The sequence below is a fragment of the Paramisgurnus dabryanus genome, chromosome 7, assembly GCF_030506205.2.
Source record: "Paramisgurnus dabryanus chromosome 7, PD_genome_1.1, whole genome shotgun sequence".
Lineage (NCBI taxonomy): Eukaryota > Metazoa > Chordata > Actinopteri > Cypriniformes > Cobitidae > Paramisgurnus > Paramisgurnus dabryanus.
In genome coordinates this window covers 22,973,485-22,995,796 of record NC_133343.1, presented here as the reverse complement: position 1 = coordinate 22,995,796, position 22,312 = coordinate 22,973,485, and the positions used below count along the sequence as shown (strand labels likewise).

Below are 22,312 nucleotides of genomic sequence, written 5' to 3'. Positions count from 1 at the left end.
CAACTCCAAAGCGATCCGATCGAAAGTGGTTTCGACTACCTCTGGATGTGGTTGAAAGTGGTCGAAAGTGGACGCGTTCAAAACGTTTTGAACACCGTTTACACCTGACATTAACGTCGTCCACTTGTGATCCGATCGACGAAAACGCATGTTAATGCCAAGTGTAAACAGCCTCTTAGAACGAATGTGTTTAAAAACAACACATTAGGGTTGATTATGGGACAACACACTAAATGCGTTGTCCCAGAATCCACCCATCTCTGTGTTATTATTGAAACAACACATTTTGTGTTTCTTTTAACACAACTTGTGTTATTTTTTAACACAAAATCAACACAAAATGACAAATAATGTGTTAAAATTACACATAATGTGTTAAAAGCTTAAAGATGTGTAAAAAAGATGTGTATAGAGCCATAGAAAAACAATTCTACTTTTTTGCATTTGATGCATATAAGATGGCAATAAAATAAATTATAGACTTTAAATATACCGACAGAAAGATTTTCTTGATGATCATGTATTTTTGCAGTCATTTTCTAAATAATTTCCTGCCATTGTACATTATGTGTACCACATAGATTTTTGCATTGAACAACTCCCCTTATAAAAGTTTTTACACTTTTCAAAACATGAACTAAATGTGCAATTTTTGTATTACATTTGGAGTCAAATAAACCATATGTAAAAGTGTTTTTGTCAAAAACCAACATTTCGCAATAGTGTAATGGGTATGAATGCCCTAATAGGAAGGAATATCAGTTATCATGTTTTCATTTAGATATTTTTCAAAGCTTATTCTATTAGGGTTGGTAATGTAGCAGTTTTAAGTCTTGTTAAGGCTTGATACAATTTTTACCACTATCATACAGCGTTGCTTTCTGGTAACATACCTTACACAGTTTTATGCCCCAAATATGATTAAACACAACAACTAAAAATACAATCCGCGATATACATGTCCATCATCTTTCTGACGAACCCATTTTAAGTTATTTTAGTAAATGTCCTTGCTTTTCCAAGCTTCATAATGGTAGAAAAGAGGGGTACAACTGCTGACTTTAACCCTCCCCAAAAAGTGCATTCATCCTTCACAGAGGTAATCCACATGACTCTAATGGGTTAAAGGTATAGTGGAGGATTTTTTACGGGTGGATCATCAGGACCATTGGTCCTCCTAGATATCAAACATTCTGGTGATATGTTTACGTAAGGCCGTCCTACAGTATGTGCTCGCCCCTAGGAAGTTGTCGCTTTCTGCGCATGCGCACTTTCATATGTATATATGTGTTGAGCAGCTACTGTTTCAGCCATTCATTGAAGCTTGCCGTTCTCACCATGATTTTTCAAAATGTCTGAGGGTCGCAAGAGAAAAAGTGTCTACGAATTGTATGACAAGAAGAGAAAGGGCTCTGAAAAAAGAAACAAGACCAGAGTGTTTTTTGGAGAATATTTCACAATCTGGCATGCACTAAAAGCACAGGTTGGGCTTCCCACTGATGCCTCAGTCACAAAGTTTCTACTCGACAGGTAAAGTTTGGCATGCTATTTGGAGAAATCCATTTAAAATCACTGCTAGTAAAAGTTGATGTAAGCTATGTTAGCAAAGCTAGCCCTCTTGGGAGCCAGTAGTGTGTTGCATTTTTTTCAACCCAAAGGGCAGTTCTTTTCTAAAATTCTGGTAAATCTTCCACTATACCTTTATTAAAGGTCTTCTTTGGGTGTGATTTTGTAAGAAAAATATCCATATTTTAAACTTTATAAACTATTATAAGCTTCCGGTAACAATGCCATCTTGGACGAGTGTCACTGCGCAACATACCTATGGCGACCAACGCTCACTACGCTAAAACTCTCATGTGAATCATGTCACTACAAGATGGCATCCTTACCTGAAGCTTGCTATTATGGGTTATAAAGTTTAAAATATAGATGTTTTTCTTACAAAATCACAACAATTACCAGCATAAGACCTTTATTGACCCACTGGAGCCATGTAGATTACCTCTGTGAAATATGAATGCACTTTTTTGGGGTTTAAAGTCAGAAATTGTTCCCTGATCCCTGTTTTCTACCATTAGGGGGTGTGCACACCAAAGCTTTTAAATGCGGCTGAAAACATCAGGTGGTTACTGTGATACTTATGTTTTGTTTATCAGTCGTTGTACGGTGCACCAGTTGTTGTTGTGATATCTGTCCCGCCCCTCCTCCACTTTGATTTGACGGCAGTGTGAGAACTGACATTGATGAGCTGAGCTTTTCACCCAAGGTTGAATATTTTTTCAACTCTCAACGCTTAGCGCTGAACGTGGAAAAACACAGAGAGCCGGCTTTCAACATAAAAAACACCTACCAGCTGCTGGTTTTTTAGAAAAACACTGAGCTTCCATTGGAAACATACGCAGACCTAAAAGCTTTGGTGTGCACGCCCCCTTGTAAAGCTTGAAAGAGCAAGGACACCAAATGTGCACGTCTGAAGGATGATGGACATGTGCATTTCGGATTTCATGAGGGCGAGTAAATCATGGGGTCATTTTGATATTTGGCTGGAGTATCCCTTAAAGCAGGGATTCCCAAAGTGTGGTACGCGCACCCCCAGGGGTACGCGAGCTGCCACCAGGGGGTGCGCGAGAGGAAAAATGTAATGGCGGTCTGTTTCTTTAAGTGGGATTTTTCCATACAATAAATAAATAAAAAAATGAACAGTAAACATTTCCTTTGCAATCGCTTTTATTTTAAATAAAAAACTATAATTAATTAGTTTTTGATAGAAACGTAGAAGACAGCTGCTGTCTTTTTCTACGCACTGCTCTTCTGTTATGCACTGCAGCCGCTATATGCGTGCCAACTCGTTTCATTCATTCCATATATATTATAAATATGCTTAACTGGCTGAAATCAGGGAAACTGTCATGTGGGACGTCTTATGATAAAGTTGTTAGTCACGAAGGAGGAGAGGGACCAAGAGAGAGAGACTTTTTTATGGCAAAAATAGAAATAATGAAATGTGACGAGACATGGGCACAGGATACGCGAGCAATGTGTTTTCATGCATGGTAAAGAGACCGCCAATGAATTATATAATAAAATACATAAATACTTACTGTAGAGAACTTATTAAAAGCTTTCATTTAATTTTGTTTGAAACTTGAGCTGTTATAATGAATCTGCAAACTATTATACACCTTTTGTGCGAACAGTAAAGGCTTTCGTTAATGTGTTTGATGGGTCTGCACATGACGCACTGGTAAACATGAGGAAACCTCTCATATGTCATCTATTAGCTGACGGCAGTAAGTGTACGTTTTTTACCATAGTAAACTCGAATGGCGTCTAAATATCACAGTGGTTAAACACATACACGGGGGCGCGCATCATCTCTGCTGAGCGTAGTTTCAGATGGTGCAATAGGCGTAAATATTTTTCACAATGTTGGACGTAGCTAAGCCCGACGTAGGACTATTACACCCAACTTCTTAACGTCCGGCTAGTGCAACCGGCCCTTGGTTATTTGCGCATGATCAAACATGAGTATTTATGGTGAGAAAATAAAGCTTTTTTGGATTTTTTTTTAAATGGGGATTGATTGGGGGTGCGCCAACCCGTTTGGGACATAGAAGGGGGTGCGCAGGAAAAAAAGTTTGGGAACCCCTGCCTTAAAGTCATACTTTTAGTTTAACACTGCTTTCATATTGTGTGTAATTTTCAAATCATCTACACTGCAAAAAATGATTTTCAAGAAAAAAATCTAAAAATTTTGTCTTGTTTTCAGAAAAAAATATAAAAAAATGTTAAATTAAGATGCTTTTTCTTGATGAGCAAAACGCCCCAAGAAAATAAGTCTAGTTTTTAGACCAAAAATATAAAATTTAAGTGATTTTGTGCATAAAACAAGCAAAAAAAAATCTGCCAATGGGGTAAGCAAAACAAATCTTGAACATTTTTCTTAAACACTAAATTCAAGAAAATTGAAAGATTTTTTTTGCTTGTTTTATGCACAAAATAAAAATAATGTAAGAATTTTTTGATATTTTTACTGAAAACAAGACCAAAATACTAAGATTTTTTTTCTTGATAATAATTTTTTGCAGTGTAAACATTACATTATAAATATTCTCTACTTACCCTTGTCTTGGGTCAAGAGCGATGGCACGTGGTTCACCGAGCTCTGTGTCAATCAACACTTTCCTCTTCTTGCCATCACCAGTAGCTACAGAAATAGTCTTGTGTCCAGAGTCGGTCCAGTAGATATTTTTATGGACCCAGTCAACTGCTAATCCCTCCGGGGAATGAAGCGCTGCATCTACCAGTGTGATCTGTTGAGACGAATCACTTGCTTTGTTGATGAATGCACTATAGAACAAAAACATACACATTCACACCGTCAACACAAGTTCAGAGATTTTTAAGCAGATGGTACATCACATCTATTTATAAACAATGGCAGGATATAAGATGCATCCAGCAGATTTAACGCAAATAAGCCCACATGAATAACTAAGACGTCCAGATGTTATTTATATATACAGTATGGGCAGCAAAGTAAAGCAAAATCTGCATGTTTATCAAATGTCTTATAATTTTTTGAATAGCACCTTAATAGCAGGTATGCTTGTTATATGAAGCATTCTGAAATGTATTGTACACATAACAGACTTTGATTGATCCTGTAATGTAGCATTCATGAAGAAGTTCAGTATCATTTATGTCATCTGTCATTGGCAGTAAGAGTGAGTTTACCACCTAGTAATGTTGATGAATTGTGATGAAATAATACGAAGACAAACTTTACTTTGGGAAAACTTTACGCAAAATAAGACCAGAAATATATTTAAGAAAAGCAGATAATGATTGATTTAATGTTGGCTTTACAGATGCTGTGAATCTGAAGTCACAGGGATTGAGGTAAACATTTCGTGTGCTTAGTTGCTTGACTAAGAGCTCTATTAATAGAAACAGGTTCCCTGACCCTGTACTAATGCGACGGATTCATCCATGTGACAAAAAAAACGAAAAAGTGATGCTGGAACAGAAAATGCTGTTTTGCTGCTTGAAAATAAAAACATGCAAGATGATGAATACAACGTGATGTTAATCACTGAATCAGAGCTTTTTGTTCATTACAATTATCGTGATTAAAGAAACCTGAACATCATCAATAAAACTAATGTTTATGTTTGAGGAAATACATTAACAGTATGGAGAGTATTGTTTTGCGAGGATAATCTTGATTTGGATGTGATGAGAAATGTTTCAGTTCATATTTAAGTCTTTAATCATCTTTACTTTTAATTGCAGTATGAGTGCAGCTTTTGTGAAACTCGCTTGGAGACATTTATTCTTATACTTAGGATAAATAGTTTATTTCCTGTTTAATGTTATTTTTGTCAAGTAGAAACAATTATATGGATATTAAGGAATTTTCATTTGTGATTTTCCCTACATTCAGATCAACATTAATGTACATTCTCTATACATCAGACCAATGTTATATCACTGTTGATGAGGCTACCCATAAGAATAAAGTCACAAATAAGAGTCACAAATTAAAGACGGGTGCACGATCTCTGAAAGCCAATTTTGACATTTGAAATCACCTAAACAAACACACCCCTAACCCAATAGAATCTGGACCTTCTTTTGATAGACCCGCCCCACACATACACAACCCAGGCAACGATGTCGGTTAGTAGACACCAGTGTTGGGAGTAACGCATTACAAAATATAACATATTACAGTAATATATTCGTTTTTCTGTAACGCAGTAATATAACGCATTACTAATAAATTTTGTATAATATTGTACTCGTTACAGTCTTAGTAACGCGTTACAACAATGCATTTCCAAATTAGACGGTGTTATTTTTTTTTATTTTTTTTGACCAATGCCGCGCGACCAGCATCCACACAGGAAAAAGCTGCAGGTAAAATAGTATGTCTGTTTCCATGTGCTGTATGCAGCATGTTTTGGTACTCGGCCTGACTCCCAAAGTGTTTCCCAAAAAGTCTCCCAAAAATCGTGCACCCCGCCTTTAAGATAAGAATCACAAATTAAGTCTCCTGCCAGATTTTTTTCCCCAAAAAAGACCCAGAAATATCACAAATGTCTCTATTCGAGTTTTAGAAGAGATCTTAACAATATCACAACCTGATTTGCCAAACTTCTGAGACCAGGTTGACTCTAAATGAAACACAACTACATTTACATTTAGCAGACGCTTTTATCCAAAGCCACTTACAAAGGTTAGGAAACAATAAAGCGATTTGTCATAGGGAGGAAACCCAAGCTTTCTCCATTCTGAAACACTACTTGTAGAGAGAGAAAGAGTTAAGTGTTTTTTTTTTTTTTTATAATAGAGATAGAAATGCATATCTGTCAAGTATCTCAAGTATTTTTGGAAAAGGCTGGGTTTTAAATGTTTTTTAAATGTTGCAAGAGATGTGGCTGACCGGACTGCAATGGGAAGATCATTCCACCAGCAGGGAGAAGTGAAGGAAAATAAGCGGGAATGTGATTTAGTGCCCCTTTGTGAGGGTAACACAAGACGGCAATCGTTTGCTGAACGAAAAACTCTGGATGGGGTGTAGGAATGTATGAAGTTGTGAAAGTATGCCGGAGCGGTCCCAGTGAAAGTTTGGTGAGTAGTAGTGCCTTAAATCTGACATGCTCTTCAATCGGAAGCCAGTGGAGAGAGATGAAGAGCGCTGTTTTATGAACCCTTTTGGGCTCCTGGAAAATGAGCTGAGCTGCTGCGTTCTGAACCAATTGGACTGGTTAAGTAGACAGTTCAGGAAGGCCAGCAAGAAGAGCATTGCAGTACTCCAGCCTAGAGATTACAAGGGTAATGCAGCATGCTCCATAAGGTAAAGTCGTATCTTCCTAATATTAAATAACGCAAAACAGCACGATTGGTGATGCTATAAGAGAAGGAAAGTTTGTCATCAAAGACTACACAGAGGTGTCTGGCAGTTTTGGAAGGAGTAATGATTGTGTTGCCAAGTTGAATGGATAGGTCGTGTTGTACTGTAGCGTGGGTTGTGGTGGAAATACAAGCAACTCCGTCTTAGCTAGGTTCAGCTGGAGGCGTTTCTTCATGCAAGCCGCAATGTCTTCTAAGCAGGCAGTAAAAAGTGCTGCTATGGTGGGGTCATCTGGGACAACTGAGAACTTGATCAAATCTCTTGATCTATGAAAGAGCAACGTCTGAGCAATTCAATTATACTTTCCTCAGCGTTCCTCAGATTACCAGTGTTGCTAGTTAGAACAAAAACACAACAAGAAGAACAGCGCTAGACGTAACAAGTTAGAATGATCTTTGTTCTATCAAAGCCCACCCACAGGCTAGTTTGTGTTCACACCATGATCAAACAATGATGAATTTTTTTTAACAAGACCAGTGGCGTAGCGTCTGGGCATGCAGGGTATGCACGTGCAAATGGGCCCGGGCCAATAGGGGGCCCGGCCCTGGGCCCACCACAGCTTTTAATAAAAAAATTTTTATCAAATAAATTTTAATTTGTGGCTGCAAGAAATATATTTTTGTATGCATATCATGTGTAGTGATTTCTTATTTCTCCGTAATGTCTAATTTCTCCGTCATTTCTTGATTCCATTTATTATTTTTTGCACTCCGTGGCTGCCGTAGACTACCATGCCATCATTTTTTTTTACATGATGATGCATCGCCGCTCCAAAAAAAAGAAAACACAGTGTGAGAGGTTACTATAGCGGCTATCTACATGAACAATAAGGATGGACAAATATAAACATGAAAGTGGGGCCTTAAAGAGAAAAGAAAAGGCGGAGAAGTTAGTCACGATTCAAAAAATACCCAAAACATTTAGTTTTTCTTTATTAAAATCTACCCTTTAAAGTAAAAATATTTGACTACCTTATTAAAAGTATATGTTGTTAACAGACCTGCGCGCCACAGTTAACAGTGCCAACGTGCAAGGTTGGGGGGGGCATTTTTTTTGCATATGGGCCCCGGGACTGACTTGCTACGCCACTGAACAAGACAAATGGATTCTCTTAAATAGCATTGGTTTGGATTGCCTATCTGATATCTAAATTATAGCAGAAACTTTGCATCACATTAAACTGCTTTCACACATACGGTCTTTACTGGTAAATTGGAGTTAAGAGATCATGTGTGAACAGGACCATTTCTAAAAAATACTGGTAAATCGGTCCTGTCAATTCACCAGTAACAGAAGTTGTAAGATTACCAGTAATTTACTGGTACGATGCTATGTGTTAATGATATCTTACTGGTAAAAATATGTAATTCTGAAAATGTGCTAGTATCACTCAACCCTTTATTTCAAAAGGCCTCAGCGGAGGTTTATGCTGAATGACATCAACACTGTTTCATCAATCATTTCCTATAACACAAGCCACCGATCCCAAGTTCCCATCGCTATCTTCCAGGGACCCCACACATACATTAAACAGCCTGCAGACACATGAAAGCATGTCATCTAATCTTCCAAGTGCTCTGCTGAAGAGTTTATAATGCGATAATGAACTGTCGTACAGCATCATGACATGAGCCATCTCGAGGCTGGGGGGTGAATAATGGGAAACATTATTGTGGGAGGTAAATTATGGAAAGCATATGGTGTGAGATGATGATGGGTGAGATGATTTACAGATGCTCATAGAGACTGATGTGACTCAGAGAGAGTCATTGAAGACCTGTGCATAAACACACCGTGAGAGTAAAGGACAAACATTGGTTTACAAGATATTCAGCTGCTGTTTCAGTACAGACAGGCAGTGTGACAACCTGGTGTCCGACTGATAAGATGACTTTGTTAAACGGTTATTTTAGATTGCAAGACCTCCCATAACATTTTTGAGTGTCCTTCGGTAAGGACATTGATTTTCTCATTTTCCAGAAATATTTTTTTCTGTCAGTGAGTAAGAGGGGGAGACATGATACAGAATGAATGCTGCAATACACCTTTATCCAAAAGTTTGGCAAGGACACAAAATGATACAATTAAAACAGTATTTTGTGTGTTTCTCACTGTAAAGCACCAAAATGTTATTTATGAGCTTTTCAGTTTTAAATTAGAGATCTGGATGTCCTCAAGTGTACAGTCATAATCATTAAAATAATAATGTGTCAGTATACCAATATAATAATATCATAATGAATGAATGAATATCTAAATACTAAACTAAACCAATTTTTTTCCATGTCTGAGCAAAAACTGCAAGTTTCCTTGACGTGTTTTAGATTCAATGTTAGACTTCTTAAATCTGATTAAAGTGATGACCACCATAATAACTAAACTAATGCATTTTAATTTTTAGAGAAAGTAGCACAGTACTGAAATAAAATTAAGGTAAGTAAAATTTTTTGGGTGAGCTGCCCTTTTAGTGATGTTGTAAGAAATGCACTGTAAGATTTGTTGGTTCAACTTATAAGTTACCTCCTTGCCTTAAAATTGAGTTAATTCAACTTAGAAAAATTAGTTAACTCAAAAAAGTTGTGTGAACAAAATTTGCTGCGTCAACAAATATTTTCAAGACAAATTCACTAAACATTTTAGGGCAACCAGGTAACTAAGTTTTATCTACTGTACATTCATGTGGTTATTGTTACTTTGATGGCATTTGTTCAGTACTAATATTGTGTGGTCTCTTTGTAATAAAAATTGTTGACAACAGGCAAGAAAGTTTTCTGTAAAATACCTAAACATTAAACAATATTATCTAACAATTACCTTAAAAAAAGAAAAACGTAATTTACCCAGCTCAGAAAAATTGCATTTAGTGGAATTTAATAAAATGTTTATATTGCAATATAAAGTTTTTTTCACACCACAGTAAAAATTGTAAAAATATTTTTATTGTTTCCTTGTCATAGAGATGTTTACATATATTTATTGAAAAACTAGATTGTTGTTGTTACGGAATTGTTATTGTTACGGAATAACAATGATCTTTCTATATTTAAACAGTGCAATTGTTTGTTATTCACAGTTTCACTGCACCTGCACTTTGGTTGCACATTTTATCTACAGCTCTACCTTAATTTCTGTTCTATTTAGATTAGTTTTGTTTTTCTACTTTTATTACTTTATAACTTAGTTGTATATATTGTATATGTTTTTCAAAATGTTTTAGTTGCACAGTCTAAAAGAGCATACCAGACTTAAATTTCACTACAGGTTGCATTTGCATATAACTGTATGTGACAAATAAAAAAATTGAATCATGAATATAAGCATACAGTATGTGCAATAAAATACATTGGCATGCATTTTTTTTTTACTATTGATATGTTTTCATGCTGTCATGGTGTTATTCCATAAATTTGTGAGTAACCAACAAATATTTAATAGGTAGAGAGGGCCAAAAAAAGAGAATCTTGTTCTCTCACTACCTTCCATTTTAACATACAAGTTAGGAGAATCAGAGAAAACCATGGGTAAGTCTATATGTAAATATGCAAACTTGCTTATTATTCAAGTAGCTGTGCGAAAATCTCCAGTAAGTCTACAGCAGCTGTTCTCATGCATTTAAATATTAGCTTGCTGAGACGGCGTGGAGAAACCATGTAAAAAGAAGTCTTTAACCCTGCACTGTCTCCACCAATGTCTATGTTTAACACTTGTTATAAATAAACATTTTTAAGTAATGATTGAATAGTAGGGGTGCAACGATTCAAATGACTCACAGTTCAGTGTGTGTCACGGTTTTAGGGTCACGGTTTCAGTGTGTGTATTTTTACAAAAAGGCTACTGTCAAATCAAAAAATATTTATTGGGTTACACACACCTAACACTTTGGTCACAATAGGCTTCTTTACAACAATAAAAACCTAAAAAGTTTTTAACCTCTGCCCAATAAACATTTTAACTTAAGAGTACTTGCATTATTATACTACATGTACCAACGGTGCACTTTAAAATGAACATAAAGTAGCATGTGCGTGCCGAACCGTGGGAGGAAAGCGGCACGTTTCGATTCTTTACCAAGAAACGTTGCACCCCTATTAAACAGCTATTACACTGCTTACACTGTCAAACTTACCTGAAGATCTTGCGATGGTAGAGGTCACACCAGTACATCGTGTTAGTGGTAACGTCAACATCAAGGGCCACAGCATTTTTTAGGGTCGGTACTACTTGGGTGTAGTCCTTCTTTACCAGGTCAATGCGGCGGATCTCGTGACGGTTGGTAAACATGAGGTAAGGGCTCTTACCTGTGAATAAAAAATTAAAAAGGTTCCCATTAGTGATTGAGTGATCCGTTTAACTGTAGGATAGTCACAACAAATGATTCAGCTTGCACAATAATCCAACCAACCAACTGTTCGGAGATTGAAAATGGATGTCTCTGAGTGGTAAGTTTGTGTTTTTTCAATATAGGCAGAACTTGCCGAACTTAACTGTAAAGTCAAAAGTAGAACTTCAGCCTAAAAACGGTAACATATAACATAATTTGCGGGAGATTGTCTTTTGGCAGCGTGAAAAAAATACAACGTGAATGATGAGAGCAACCACTTCAAAGATTACAGAAACGAGGCAATCTCCATCAGATGAATAAACGCATTAGAACATAGTCTACAAACTCATTTATAATTAGAAAGTCAAATATATGAAGAGCAAAAACATTTAACTATTATCCAACTATATCTGTTTGTGTGTGGATAAATGTAATGCTGGGCAGCTTAGTCAAAGTGATTTGTGCTCAGTCATGCCAGCACAGAATATCACAGGGCATAGAAGCAAGGGCACTCTGACTGTTTCGGAGTCACTTAGTCTCTCCACCTCTGCTTGATATTGGTGTAATTTATTTCCAACCTGTCGCACACTCACGTAAAAAAACTGTGTTCCCAAAACAAACCCTCAATTGTCCTCTTCACATGCCCTCTATTATTCTTTTACTGAGCTTTTTTATCTCTAATAAGCTTCTGGAATTCATGAGTATATCATGTACAGTTACTGTATTGTCCACAAAGTGCTTACCTATCTAGTTTTCGTAAACTGACAGCTAATTCTGGCGATTTTGCCATTTGAATAGCCAGTTTGTATTGACACTAAATGGCATCAAGTCATGTTCCAAATTACTGTTGTTTTATACTCATACATTTCACAAACTGCTATTCTATAAATCATGATCGTCGGACAAAACAAGAGTGAACATGAGAAAGAGTGAAGTGTGTGAGTGTAATGAGCGGCAGCTGCTGTGTGATCAGATGTTGCCGTGAGCGTGCAATAAAAGCTCTGAGGTTTGGCACTGTGATGATGAGAGGATGAGTGAAGCTGATAGATGGATCTTGTGTCGGCTATTCTCCTCCTGCCTTTTTCCATCATCATTCATCTCTCACTCATTTACGCTCAATCAAGGCAAAACCGAATGCTGTTCTCGCCGCGGCGCTTGCGAGTCGGGCAGGTGGATGGAAAGCCGTCCAGATTGTTTTGGATGGAGACCATTTCCTTCACCTTTACAGAAAGCCCTTATGGACCACTGTATGTCAGCAAATATTTTCATTATCAACACGAGACGGGATTCAATCATACAATCCATCTGTCTGTGGTTATCAATCTTAGAATGAAAGGGAAAAAATGAGAGATAGAAAGCGAGAGAAAAAGAGAGAGAGCTTGAGCTCAACCGCATCTCATTTACATCAATAAGCAAACTGACCGTCTGTGGTGTCAAGGCAATTTCTTTCAGAAAGACACGACTCTGCTTCTTTTTACATGACCATATGTGCACATGACATCTTTACTCTGAAGGCCATTTTATACACTCTATAAATGCTGGGTCTATTCAACTCATGGTGGGTCAATATGTACAAACCCAACCACTAACAAATCCAATCCACAGTGACCTTTGTTACAGAAAGTGGGTGTGTCGAGCAACATGAGAAAGTTGAGAAACGTTCAATGAATGAACTTTTAGACCACTTAAAAGCATAAGCATAGGTGTCAGACACAGAGACAAAGGTATATAAAACTTTTATTGTCCATCAACGTGAAGTGCTTGGTACAGATGTATTGCGAGAAGAATGAAGAATTCAAATCGCCTTACAGTCAGTACTTGTTTAATATGACTTCCTGTATATTTATATAAGAATCATTTGTCAAACACAAAAAGTGAAATTGAAATTTAAAGGTAAATGCATAATCTCCACTAGGTGGAACTCTAGAAATATTGTTTCCAAACAGGTTTCAATCAAAATCTTTATTTTCACAATTTCCTCTGCTATCCATCAGCTGACAACCATAACAGAATAAATATGACAATCCCTTTCCGAAAACAACACGTTCCCAACAGGCACTACATTTCCTCCACAAGCTGTTCCACATAACAGACAGGCATCACCCTATTGGCTGACATCCAGCATGTGGAGCGGAGACAGCGTGAAACAGTTTCATTAATTCCTATCCACGGAGTCACAGACAGGAAGTGAGGTGAGGAAGAGAACAGGTGGAAGGGAAAGCACGAAGACAATCAAATGACATGTGGGAGACCTTGACTGACAAGTAACAATGGAAAGAGAAAGAGACAGACATGAAAGATGTCTGCAGTTATCCCAGTACAAGTCATTTTTCCATAAGTTCCTGTGCCACATCACTCTCCCGAGTTTTCATTAAGGCCGAATTACACAGCTGAGGTTTGCTTTCCGCTGTCTCAGAAACACACAGTACAGCAGGTTAGGGTGACCTCATACTCTAATGAGAGTATGTGACAGGCCTATCTCACAGCTGCAAGCGTAGGACACACATCTTGCTATATAGTGCATTATAAAGTTCCCATGTTTGACCAATAAACTTGCTATATAAGGATATCATTTTTATAAGGATATCCTGTACATATGACCCTAAAAGTAATCATAAAATATGACAGAATTTGAAATAACTATTGCATCATGTTAAAACAAAATATAAATGATAATAAGATAGTTTGAGACCACTTGGCACTGTGGAAAATGTACAAATGCTTATACAAATTACTATCGAAATAAAATCTAAGTAAATAAACCAGTCTGCCGCACAAGTGACAAAAATTCAATCTATTTTGTCTTTCATTTGTATCATTTGTCGCCTCAAATCTATACAAACTGATTATGTTCATTATTATGTTCATCTTGTATGCACTATCAAGGGAGACTGCTCATCTAGTCAATATCTCATATGAAAAGACATCGTCTCTTTTGTGTTTGGTTTTGGCAGCTGTTTAAAGAATACAAAACTGAACGTGTGTGAAATTGCTCTGCTCGCGTTGGTCTGGTTTACAAACAGGGTCAGCAAACGCTCTCTGTACTCTATATTCATATCACGAGTCATTATATCTCATATTGGAACCCAAAGGTCATATTTGCAGTTACTATTGTGTCTGAAAAATGGTTTTCATGCCCAGAAAACTAAAGTCTGGGTGCACCGCACACAAACGCACCTTATCTGTAATGTGTCTTTCCCTGATATGCCTATGAAAGGAGCGCAGGAAAAAGAAAGAGTTATTTATTTTGCATTTTGAAAGCTATACCTATGGCAAAAGCCTCAAGCTATTAAAATTATTTAATAGCTTTTCCGTGCATACCAAAAGGGTTGAAAGTATGAAGAAAAATCAGGAAGTGTCATTTAAAAGTGAACTTAAAAGAGAATTAATACAGGATGGCTAAAATGCAATCTTAGTTGAAATTCTTATTTGTAACTTAGCAGTGTCAACAAAACAATTTTTGCATACCTCAGACCAGACACCTTTCAAATCTATAGTGACTACAAAAGAGCAAATGTACATAGTGTATCTTTACCATTCAAAGCAACATTAAGCCTAGTCTCATCCACAGACAGCATGCCCATGGACCGTTAGTCACATGTCTGATGCATAAGGTACCAGGCCGTTCCCTAATATCAACTGGGAGAGAGTCCCATAATTTTGGGTCATAAAAGCAAAAGGCTAATCGCCAATAGAATGGAGCAAAGTTTTTGGGATGGCAAGTCTGACAGGATTGCAAATTTCGAGTAACTGTACAAGTAATTAAAAATCAGTTAAATGGGTCAGTGACAAGCGGCTTGGCAAGATGAGAAAAAAGTAAAAATCTTTAAAAAAAATTGTTTTAAAAGCACGCATCAGGTTTATTTCAATGCACACAGTGTATTTATGTTACTTTTATGCAATAAAAAAAACTACATTTGCACTAGTGATAGACCGATATATCGCCCGGACGATATGTCGGCTCGATTTTTATGAGTTTTATGTGTATCGGCATCGGCCGATATGTGGCTGCTGTGTTTGCCGATTTTTTCCGGCATTATTTACAGACAGAGTACTGGAAGCCGCAAACAATTGCCGGTCTTGTGACTAAAAACAACCAACCTTTCCATGACATCACCGAAATCTTGGCCTGACAGCTGAAAGCGGGTTTTAATTTCTCATCTCTATATATATTTGTAGTAGTAAAGTGCTAGGAATCAATATCCTTTGCTGATAGTTCCTCATCATTGTGGAGAGTGCAGTTCATGGTTCCATAGCACCCTCACCTGTTTTTTACTATTTGTTAAATATAGTTTTTTTTTTAAGTTCAATAAATGTTACTTTTTTAAATTGAGACTTGTGACATTTGCCATCATTGTGTCATTTTTATGATGTAAATTGAGTAAGCAAAAGCAGTATTGGCTCCAAATATTGGCTCAAGAAAATCGGCAGCCTGTATCGGTCATCGGCTAAGGCTGATGAAAAAAAAATCGGTATCGGCACAAAAAAAAAATCCATATCGGTCGATCCCTAATTTGCACATTTTTTATTAAAGTTAAGACTGAATAGACTTGAAAATGTCAAATGGTGTAACTGTCAAATTGCGCCAAAGAATGAGAAAAAATTTATATTTTATCCACCTTGATGGCATGTAAGAGTAATCATCAAAAAAATAAAAATAAAAATATAATTTTAAAATATAATTTTATTAGTTATTTTTAAATGTAAATTTTAATGTGTTTTTCTAATATTTGTCCTGACATATTTTCTAAATAATCTTTGACAAATTATGTAAAAATGTATGTAAAAAAAAATCATATTACACTAACCTATATGATTACATTTTATTCCACATTTTTTATGTTACACCAATTGACACAGACCGGTTACACAACATTGACATTTTTTGCATATCCCCCAAATATTCTTTCAAAATGAAATAAAACTAGACATTTTAGACTTGGTCCTCAAAAAAGAGAATCTATGCAAGTAATCTGCAAATTTATTTTGAAATTTTAACCCTTTTACATTTAATTGAACAATACGGACACAAAATAAATAACGCCATGTCATTGACCCAAATACCGAGGTGCAAAGTCTTGTAATGCTTTATAAGTTAACATAAGATTTAAAAGAAAGATTTCAAAAATCAACGCTGTACTTGATTTTAATGGGGGTTATATGATCCCCAACCTTAGCTCCAATCAGGAATCAGGATAGGGGCTGCCGAGATTTTAGGTACTGTAATTATTAGTTGCTTATTTAAGTATCAGCTACTTAAAAAATAAGTACTACAGACATATACGGACTTGACATAAACAACAGCATGCTTTTCTGCAGTGAGAAATCACTTCAGTAAGTTTTCAATGTGCCGTTTGGCCCCAGGGAAAGGTTTTTGTTGGCCAGCTTAACACACTGCACTTAATGACAGCGGTTCCTCCAGCTGTCGCGCAGCCTATCGGGAGCACTTGAAACGTACTGAAGTTTTACAGAGGCTGGTCAGGCAAATGGAGGGCAATAAAACCTGGCTAAAAGATGAGCTTCATTAGGTTCATAAAAGCCTCACGATTCCAATTCAAAGCACTGCGTACCGCACCAACACCATCTTATTTATAAAGCAAACAAGTATGCTGCCAAAGCAACACCTTCCTTTCTCCTTTAATTGTCAAATTCTTAGGATATGCGAGAAAACTTTTCATCTCCACTGCAACTTCAGTGAGTGATGGGAAGAGCTTTGGGAAGATGGGAAGTTCCTTTCATTTTTGAGACAAACACTTGCACAATTATGTTTTGTTATATCAGTTTCATCATCATGACTGGTTAGAGTTTGTAGTTCTCTGTAAAGTGATGATGTGTATTGTTTTTGAGCAATAGTCACAGATGGATTTTGGCAGAACTGAAAGATCCATGTTTGCTTAACAACTGGTAATTGTCTTGAAAATGGAGTCTTGAAACTTTTTTCTTAAGGGGAATGTGAAAATTTCATGATGAATGACGATGAGGAATGTCTTACCTTCTGCTTTGCAGGTCTTGCTAACCGGGTCCATCTCATAGCCCTCGTAACATTCACATTTGTAGTCGCCTTTGAGGTTGATACATATTTGACTGCAGGCATCAGGGTTTTCGCATTCGTCTATGTCTGGAGATGGCCATCAAAAAAGCATTAGTAACAAAGCAGAGAAACCCTGACAACACAGCCCTTTTGTAGACAAGACAAATGATGCCTTCAAACACCATCATGGGGTTTCTCAATATTTCAAGACGTTGATGCCAGTAGTAAACAAACTATAGTGCTTGTACAAGAAAGTGCATACAACATGGTGTCCCATAGAAACAAAATATTGACATCTGAAATGATATTAAAGTCCCCATGAATTTTTCTTTCTTGTGTTGATTTTATTTTGAAACAGAAAACTTGGTTAGTACATATATTGAATATCTTATTAAAGTCTCCCCTGCTTTAAAGAAAACAATATAGTCAATAATATTTTTGAGGAGTTTTCTTACAGAAATGAAAATCGTTTTACACAATCAGATAGCTTTAAAGCTTAAACAAACCTCTCATTGTGATTTCATGTTGACTTTCATTGTAATGAGAAGTCTACAACGTCTGAAGGACACTTTACCTCCACAAGTCTTCTTGTCCAGTAGTTTGTATCCCGAGGGGCATTCGCACTCGTAGCCGATCTTCCGGTCCTTACATATGTGAGAGCAGCCGCCATTGTTACTGGCACATTCATTCAGACCTACGGTGCAAAAAACCCAAAGCTGATGTCAAAGGTCAGTGTGCTCCACAGTAATTGGATGGTGGTAAGTGCCCATGGCAACCTGACAGCAGCTGACAGGGGAGCTGTTACTTTCTCATTTTCTCAGTGGAGTATCAGGTTTGTGCCAAGAGTTTATGAGAAAGTGATGGGGCGGATGCAATCTTCGGAAAGGTTTAAAGACATCACTTTTTATTTAATCTCTACAAAAAAATTGTCCCATCTTTCTCTTCTTATTGCTACACTGTACAAAGTGAAAATTTTTAAATGAAAAATGTAAGGTGAAAAATTACTTCAATTGGTAACACCTAAAATATTTAAGCTTTATAAATGAAATTTTTTACTTAAAGTGAGAACATTTATTTTAATTTTTTTAACCAATCAAAGTTATTTTTTTAAGTTAATCCAACTTTCACTTTTTACAGCGTATGGGTAGGTGGTATGACTAAAATTCTATATCACAGTAATTTACTTAATTCATTATAATTGATTCCTGGATTGAGTCTGTACTGTTAACTGAATCACTGTTAATGTTTTTTTTCACAGTAAAAAGAGACATTATGGTAATCTACAGGGCTTTAAACGATTAATCGCAACTAATCGTTTGTGGAATAAAAGTGTTTCTTTACATCATATGTGTGTGTGTGTGTGTGTGTACTGTGTTAAATAATTATGTATATTTTAAGGCGCTCTAAGCGAATTCACGCATTTTAGACCATAAACCATTTTTTGTTACATACAGCAAACATCTCCTCACTATCTGCTTGCTGCCTGTCTGCTGATCAAACTGTAAAAAAACGTGATCTCTGTAGACAGCCCAGGCTCTACAAACTTCAATATACACAGTGGCCAAACCTGCACCACGAAACAAAACAAAGTTTTCCAGCCAATAAACGCCGAGAAGGATTTGGGGGTTGGGTTTGGGCACGTTCATGAAAGCACGAAAGGGAGGGGGAGGAGTTAACTACACTCAGTTTGTTTGAAAACACATTTCAAAAATCAACACACCGATTCGCTTAGAACGCCTTTAAATACACACACATGCATATATAATTTTAAGAAGAAATAAAATAGATATAGATAATAAGTATTCATATGAAGAGTTTGGTTCCAAAACGTGATAAACGCCATTTAAAAAAAATAAGTTACCACCAAAATCTGTATTGTGTCTGGTCAGTTTAAAAAAGTAAATTCTTAATTTTTATGCAAAATCCGATATCCGCCATGTAATTCTGTCATCTTTTCTTACTTTTTTCCAAACCACGACAAACGTCAGTCCTCTTTCTCTGCAGAATACAATAAATCCACTCAACAAATCACAGCGGACCATTCAACGCATTGTAAACAATAAGGGCGGTGCTTTGAATACAAAAGGAATCTTAGTTTTCCTCATCTACTTTGTACTTTGTCATCAACAAACTACCCAGTCTCACAAAGTTTTGTGATATAGTCATGTATTTTTTTGATTCTTTTTCGTGATATTATCACGAATTTCTGCATTTTTCCGTGATCGTATTCCTGTTCCCCTTCGAGGGAACTCGAGCTGCGTCGCCGAAGCTACGCTATGGGAACGCCCTCTGCGTGATTGCGTCTGAAGCACGTATGTCAAATCAGTCCAATGGTCAAGTGACACGTCATAGGCGGGTGACGTGGGAACCAGGAAGCTATAAAAAGAGCACCCAGCAAGCCAACTTCAGCTCTTTGTGCCTCAGCAAGCGAGTGTGTGTCATTATCATGTCTAAGTCCAAACAAAGTTTTAAGGAGTGTGCTTCCCCGTGTCCTCGTTTCATTACGAGCGAGGACTCGCATCATCTCTGTGTTATGTGCCTCGGGGCACAACACGCACGATCATCTCTTGAGAGGGGTGGTTGTGCACATTGTGATAGGATGCCGCTCCGTACGTTGCGCTCGCGGCTCGCACTCTTCGAGGAGGGTGGGGAGCCGCGTGTTCCCCACGGTTCTGGCCCCGCTGCTGCCGAGGCAGAGCGGAAGCTGCGATCGTGGGGATCACAACTAGATCTCGCGGACGAGCTTGAGACGGGTCTCCCCCTTTCTCAGCCTTCACCCGCGGGATCTAGTGCCCCGTCTCTGGATTCGGAAGCACGCGCTGCGGTTTCTTCCGCCCAGGGTGGGAGCCCAGATTTGCATTTATCGTCGTCCGAGGAAGTCGATATTATGTCTGTCGACGTGGTGGACGCTGAGGAGCCTTCTCATTCGTCCCCCGCGTTCGATGATTTGATGGAGGTTGTTACTAATGCCGTGGCTCGCTTAAAATTAGACTGGCCGGCGGAGACTCAGAGCGCGCGTCCTCAGAGTATGTTAGATGAGCGCTTTTTAAAACAGAAACCTCAACCTTCGCGGCGCAACATGCCTTTCTTTCCTGATCTCCACAGCGAGCTGTCGAGATCATGGAAAGCTCCGTATTCAGCCCGTGTTCATACCCCTCACGCCACCATGTATTCCAACATTGTGGGGATGGGTGAGCACGGATATTTAACGATGCCCCGGGTGGAGCAGACGCTTGCGAGCTATCTCTCCCCCGCTGCGGCGTCATCATTAAAATCGCCTTCGCTTCCCACGAAACCGGTTAGGTTAACCTCATCTTTAGTGGGTAAAGCTTATAAGTCTGCAGGGCAGGCTGGGGCTTCACTGCATACCTTAGCTGTCTTACAGGCGTACCAAGCAGAACTACTTAAAGATTTGGATACCGAGGCGGGGGGTACGTCTGATGTTTTTAAAGAGCTTCGTCGAGTCACTGATGTGTCACTCAGGGCGATTAAAGAAACTGCGAAAGCCGTGGGTAGATCGATGGGAGCTCTCGTAGCCACGGAACGCCATTTATGGCTTAATCTGTCTGAGCTTAAAACCTCAGATAGGGCTTTTCTCTTAGACGCGCCCGTTGCGCCCTCCGGTCTCTTCGGCGATGCCGGTAATACTGTCGTCGAGAGATTTGCGGAGGCTCGTAAGCAGTCGGCGGCGTTCGAACGCTATCTCCCCCGCCGTGCTCTTGATTATAGGGCTGCTGGGCGGGAGCAGCCATCGACATCATATAGAGCATCGCAAAAGCATAGTGTTGCCACTCGTGGTCCCCCTCAAAAAAACTGGGGTTCGGGCGGTCGCGCTCAGACATCATCCAAGCCGAGGGCAGCCCCCAATCGGGGAGAGCCGGCAGTCACCTCACAACACGGTGCCCGTCTCTCCTCGATGCCCTCGGGATGCCAGTGTGTTAACCCCGCCGCAGTGTGTGTTTCGGGGCACAGCGGCTTCATATTCTTGTGTGACTCGTGCGCGGGGCACGCAACACCTCTCTCCGAGGAGGGAGGCATTAATATCACCCAGGTTGAACCCTGCCAGTTTGGTTCAGGGCACCGGGAAAAGTTTAAGCAGTACACAAAAAGCCAGTCTCGAGAGGCTGGTCCCCCTTATAGAAAATTTGGCAGCGTGGAAACTCCTGCCAAACGTGTCTCAGTGGGTTCTGCAAATAATAGAAAAGGGCTACAAAATTCAGTTTTGCAACCAGCCACCCCAATTCAACGGCGTGTTATCTACCATAGTGGGTGCTGGGCAGGCTCTAATAATGGAACAAGAAGTAGAAACTCTCTTGTGCAAGGAAGCCATAGAATGTGTTCCTCCTCACAACAGGGAGTCAGGGTTTTACAGCCGCTATTTCATAGTTCCAAAGAAAGACGGGGGGTTACGTCCGATTTTAGATCTACGTCATCTGAACCGGTCTGTTGCAAAACTAAAGTTCAAGATGTTAACTATAAAGCAGATCGTCACACAAATCAGATCCGAGGACTGGTTTGTGACGATAGATCTAAAAGACGCGTATTTTCACATATCTATCCTCCCGCAACACAGGAGATTCCTGAGGTTCGCCTTCGGGGGCGTGGCTTACCAATATCGGGTTCTCCCTTTCGGTCTATCTCTGTCACCCCGTACATTTACAAAGTGCATGGATGCAGCGCTGGCTCCATTACGACTCCGGGGCATCCGTGTCTTAAACTACATAGACGATTGGCTAATTTTAGCCCAATCAGAGAGTATGGCAGCGCAGCATTGAGATGCTGTGCTGACCCACATGAGAGAACTGGGGTTAAGGCTAAATGCAAAGAAAAGCATGCTCTCTCCAGTACAGAGGACAGCTTTTCTTGGCGTTATATGGGATTCAACGACAATGCAGGCACATCTGTCCCCTGCTCGTGTGGAATCCATTCTTTTGGCTGTAGGCAGAGTGAAGTTAGGCCAGTCACACACTGTAAAACAATTTCAGAGGTTGTTGGGGCTCATGGCAGCAGCGTCCAATGTGATACCCCTTGGGCTGCT

General features: G+C 38.6%; 1 protein-coding gene across 4 annotated transcripts in view; it reads right to left on the bottom strand.

The window, feature by feature from the left end:
- Positions 1 to 22,312, bottom strand: part of lrp8 (low density lipoprotein receptor-related protein 8, apolipoprotein e receptor) — a 248,637-nt gene that overhangs the window by 26,870 nt on the left and 199,455 nt on the right. For all 4 annotated transcript variants that reach the window (XM_065272696.2, XM_065272699.2, XM_065272697.2 and 1 more), the window contains exons 8-11: positions 17,849 to 17,968; positions 17,236 to 17,361; positions 11,049 to 11,220; positions 4,126 to 4,353 (exon numbers count right to left, since the gene is read on the bottom strand). In XM_065272696.2, the coding sequence (XP_065128768.1) occupies positions 4,126 to 4,353; positions 11,049 to 11,220; positions 17,236 to 17,361; positions 17,849 to 17,968 (646 nt within the window). The remainder of the gene's footprint in view (positions 1 to 4,125; positions 4,354 to 11,048; positions 11,221 to 17,235; positions 17,362 to 17,848; positions 17,969 to 22,312) is intronic.